This window comes from Impatiens glandulifera, chromosome 4, assembly GCF_907164915.1.
Source record: "Impatiens glandulifera chromosome 4, dImpGla2.1, whole genome shotgun sequence".
NCBI lineage: Eukaryota > Viridiplantae > Streptophyta > Magnoliopsida > Ericales > Balsaminaceae > Impatiens > Impatiens glandulifera.
The window spans coordinates 6,391,414-6,396,503 of record NC_061865.1 but is presented as its reverse complement, the minus strand read 5'-3'; the positions used below and the strand labels follow the sequence as shown (position 1 = coordinate 6,396,503).

The window sequence follows — 5,090 nt, the reverse complement described above, 5'->3', positions numbered from 1 at the left end:
TCAACTGACATGTAGCAGGAAAACCTAAATCCTTAATGGGTATACATTTATAGTCATGGGTATGGAGGGAGGCAGCTCATGGGCAATCCGCAATCCAATGGTCTAATTAAAATTTTTATTTTTCTCTACATACCTTTCTTTCAAATTAAAAGAGTTTAAGTTGAAAAATATTAATTATATATTTTTATTATTATTTATATATATAATTAATTATTTTAAATCTAAATAATTTTAAAATTTTATATATTTAAATATAAAATGAATTAAAAAATAATAATAATAAATAACACTATAAACAAATTATATTTATAAAATTAATTATATTAATTTATTTATTTATAATGTAAAATTTTATAAAATCATAAAATTTTATTATAATAAATTTAAAATAATAAAAAATTACATATTTAACCAATTATTTAAAATCAAACTTTTAAACTTTTTTTTTATGAGTTAAGAAATTTTAACAAATTTTATTTCTTTCCATTTTTTCTTTTATCACTCTTTCTCTTAAAAATAATAAATTAAATAATAAAAAATTAAATTAAATTTGACATGTGGCAGCCCAAATTTTACAGACATGCGGTTATCAATACTACTAGTAATAACTTCATAGTTATTGTCATACAAAAATTAATGATAAGTAGTTATCAAATTGTAGTATTAATATTAATCCTTACAAAAATATAAAAAAATCAAATACAAGTAACCATTAAATAGTGATGTCAAACTAGGACTAATTGAAAAAACATCACCGACATTATTTTTTAATAAATTGAATAGAAAAAAGAAAAAGATTCAACCAGTTTTGGACGAAATGGGCATTGTTACTTGCACAAATGAGCATAATACATTTTGAGGTGCATTTCTTGAATGCAAACCTACTTTGGTGAATAACAATAGTAAATATTAATTAGACATGTCTTTATGGCCTTCTTTTCCGGTAACTTTGTCAAACTTCTTCACAATTTTAGAAACTTAATGCCATCACTTCAATTTGGACCTTACCCATCTTCCCATCTATATCATCTTATTTATTACTATGCCCAAAACGTGTCTCTTTGCATGCCATCTTCTTTTTTCAAACCATAGACTTTCTGAAAACAAACAAATTCTCAAAATCTCACACAAATTCTCAAAATCTCACACATATATGCCTAGTTTGGTTGCAAATGAGACCTCTAGTTTTCTCTATATAAGAGAGTGTTGTCAAGTATAATTTAGTATACCAATGAAGTCTGCTTTTCATCCCTTGTTGATCCTGTTCCTGGTGGTGATTACTCAATCCACCAATGCCTCTACTAATACTGGCTATGGAGGATACCAACCTCCATCATCTACACCGCCGCCAACTCCGACGTACTCTTCCCCGCCTCCGCCAACTCCGTCCTATCCTTCACCTCCGGTGGTTGTGAAACCACCTACACATAAACCACCTAAGACACCACACTATCCATCGCCACCCACTAAGAAGCCTACTCCAACTCCGTACTATCCATCCCCACCAGTTGTGGTAAAACCGCCACCTAAGACACCATATTATCCATCGCCGCCAGTTGTGGTGAAACCACCTCCAAAGACACCATACTATCCATCACCACCCACAGAGAAGCCAACTCCTACTCCAACTCCGTACCGTCCACCAGTTGTGGTGAAACCACCTCCTAAGACACCACAATATCCCTCGCCGCCAGTTGTGGTGAAACCACCTCCTAAGACACCACACTATCCATCGCCACCCACTAAGCCTACTCCTACTCCAACTCCGTACCGTCCACCAGTTGTGGTGAAACCACCACCTAAGACACCACAATATCCCTCACCACCAGTTGTGGTGAAACCACCTCCTAAGACACCATACTATCCATCCCCTCCTACTAAGAAGCCTACTCCAACTCCAACTCCGTACCGTCCACCAGTTGTGGTGAACCCACCGCCTAAGACACCACAATATCCCTCGCCACCAGTAGTGGTGAAACCACCTCCTAAGACACCACACTATCCATCGCCACCCACTGAGAAGCCTACTCCAACTCCATACAGTCCACCAGTTGTGGTGAAACCACCGCCTAAGACACCACACTATCCATCACCGCCAGTAGTGGTGAAACCACCTCCAAAGACACCATACTATCCATCGCCACCCATTGAGAAGCCTACTCCAACACCGTACAGTCCATCGCCGCCAATTGTGGAGAAACCACCGCCTAAGACACCACACTATCCATCGCCGCCCGTTGTGGTGAAACCGCCTCCAAAGACACCACACTATCCATCGCCACCCACTGAGAAGCCTACTCCAACTCCGTACTATCCATCCCCGCCAGTTGTGGTGAAACCGCCGCCTAAGACACCACACTATCCATCGCCGAAGCCTACTCCAACTCCGTACCAGCCTACTCCAACTCCGTACCGTCCATCACCACCTGATCATTTGGGGAAACCGCCAGTTGATGATGATGTGAAACCACCACCTCATAAAAGTAAGCCAAAGCCAAAACCACCGGTGGTGATCGAACCTCCTCCAAGTTATCCATATGGGAAGCCGCCACCTCCACCCATTTACTAGAAACCAACATAGGCTTTGGTTAGGTTGTCACATGAGAGATAAATCTAATAGTAACGTGTAGTGCTTTAATTATCTATGTATGGCACATTAAGAAGGGAATCTTGTTTGTTTGTGTGTTTGTTTCAACTCTACTTTTAAATCAATGGCTAAAGATAACAGCTAAGTATTACCTTAAACGCATGCATGCATATGCACAATTGTTGGCTGATTTCTCTTGCCCTCTGTCTTGTCTTCTGTCTTTGTTATAATCTTGATCAAATCTCCTATTTCTTTACTTTAACTACAAAATAAATTAAATAAACTTAATCAAATGCCTCAATATTCTAACATCCAATTGTTCATTCTCAAAAACTTGCATGCCATATTTCGCAGTTGATTCAGAAGAATTAATTAATTCAATTTCATCAATCTCGACTTCAATCATGCTCAATTCAAACTCAAGGTTCACATGATTAATTATTAATCCAATTTCAACCTTCAATTTAACAAAACCCAAATGTCAATTTACAAATCAAGCTAATCCTTAAGCTTACAACGAACCCTAATGATCAATTCGAATTTTATCCTTTATCCCCACAAAATATAGTTTCCTATTCTTAAATCTCTTGTTTTGAGTTTGGATTCAACAGTTGGTTTAAGGCTTTGTTTAACACGAGCTCTATAGTCATGCCCTTCATTCAACATTTTAGGACTTTTTCAAAACCTGTCTGTTTTTCCAGAAATGGAGCTTAAGGGTCTGTTCATTCTTCAATAAAAAAGAAGAAGAAAACCAACCCATATGTTTATCTCAAACTAGGACCAAATAGGCTAAGGTAGCTCCTATGTCCTAATCAAATCTTAGATCAAATAAGCCCTAAAACCTGCAAGACCTTATACCTATCCTAACAAGGAATTAGTCTTAGAATGTCACTTTCTAGATCTCAAACACTATGCTTATATCAAACAAACCAAAAGTAGATGCAATTACATAAAACACATCATAAGAGCTATATCAAACAGAACATACATTTCATCAGACCAATTTATACATTTGGAAACCGACTAAAATGACTAAAAAAAATCGACATTGTAGAGAAATATAGGGAATTTGATCCTCCCATCACAGTATAATCACATTTGAACTGATTAAACAACAGAAAGGATTGAACAGTGTACCTAGTGCTGGACTTGAGATCGCGTAGGGTTATGTGCTTCAGGATGTTCTTGCCGGGATTAGGAGCTACCGGAGCTCAATACTGAAGAAGGTTTGGAGTAAGGAGAGATAGAAGAGGTTCTCCTCAAAAAATCCTGGCAAGAGGAAACCGCCGCTTCCCGGAAGGTCCGGCGGCGTCTTCCACCGGCGTCAAAACGGAGTTTTTTCCCGACCCAGTCATTTCTCTATAAAAAAAAATAAAAAATAAAAAAAATTATAATAATAATAATTAATGTTTTATTTGCCATGTAGTAAAAATAATCTTATATATTATCACATTTTTTTTTTTAATTCAATAAAAAAAAGTACTTTTTCTGTTAAAAAACTTATTACCAATTGTAAAAAAATAAAGAAATTATTAATTTTAATAAATATTTGAAATATAGAAAAAAAAAAAAAAAAAAACTCATTATACAGATTTTATTGACGAAATGACCCTAAAGAATTACTTATTTGCATCCGTGGTCACCACTTAATTTTTATTGCTTTGGTGACCACTTTATTTTTTTGAACGAAAATACCTTCATCGCAAATACTTACATTTTTTCATTTCGTTATTTTTTACTTCTTTTTTCTCTCTCTTCTCTCTCTTCTCGAGACGACACGACGGCGGAACCCTAAACAAACATATTACACCGATCACGACGAAAACATGTTCTAATATCAGGTGATTGAATTCATTTATGTTCTTATTTTCATTATGTTCATTTTCAAACCCTGAATCATTAAGTTTTATTATTATTCATCTTAGTTGTTCATCTTGTCGATGATAATGTTTGCAGTTGATGATGTCCTGATTTGGTTCTGTTTCAAGAAAGATTCATTGATTCTCAAAACAACTTTAAATATAAAATAATAAGAACTTCCAACCAAATCCAGAGGATAGGTTGAGCCACTAATGAACCTATATCTTTAATTAAAAAAAAAATCATTTTTTTATCTTCTTTATCATTTTTTTTCTCAACCTTTCACTTTTTTTTAAAAAAAAAATATTAAATATTTGCTTTCTTAATCTTTCACTTTCTTTTAAAAAGTATAAAAAATATATATAAACAGATCCTGATTTATGTGGATGATAACTTCATTTATTTGGACCTTATTATTAGGGGATTTGTCAAACTTCTTTATATATACTTTTAGAAACTTTATTTTATATACTTTTAGTAACTTTATGTTATCTCTTAAACCATGGATTTTCATAATTCAAATAAATTCTTACAATCTTACCTATAAGTCTTGTATGGTTGTTAAACAGGATCTCTATTTTTCTATATATAAGAGAGTGTTCTCAAGTATAAGTACAAGGTAGTAAATTGATAGTAGTATACT

The 5,090-nt window shown here is 34.4% G+C and overlaps 1 protein-coding gene across 1 annotated transcript; it reads left to right on the top strand.

Moving 5' to 3' along the window:
* Positions 1-1,231: 1,231 nt before the first annotated feature.
* On the top strand, positions 1,232-2,856 carry LOC124934569 (proline-rich extensin-like protein EPR1). The gene has a single exon (XM_047475098.1). It carries the CDS (start codon positions 1,232-1,234, stop codon positions 2,567-2,569), a length of 1,338 nt encoding a protein of 445 aa, XP_047331054.1. The 3' UTR covers positions 2,570-2,856.
* Positions 2,857-5,090: the final 2,234 nt, after the last annotated feature.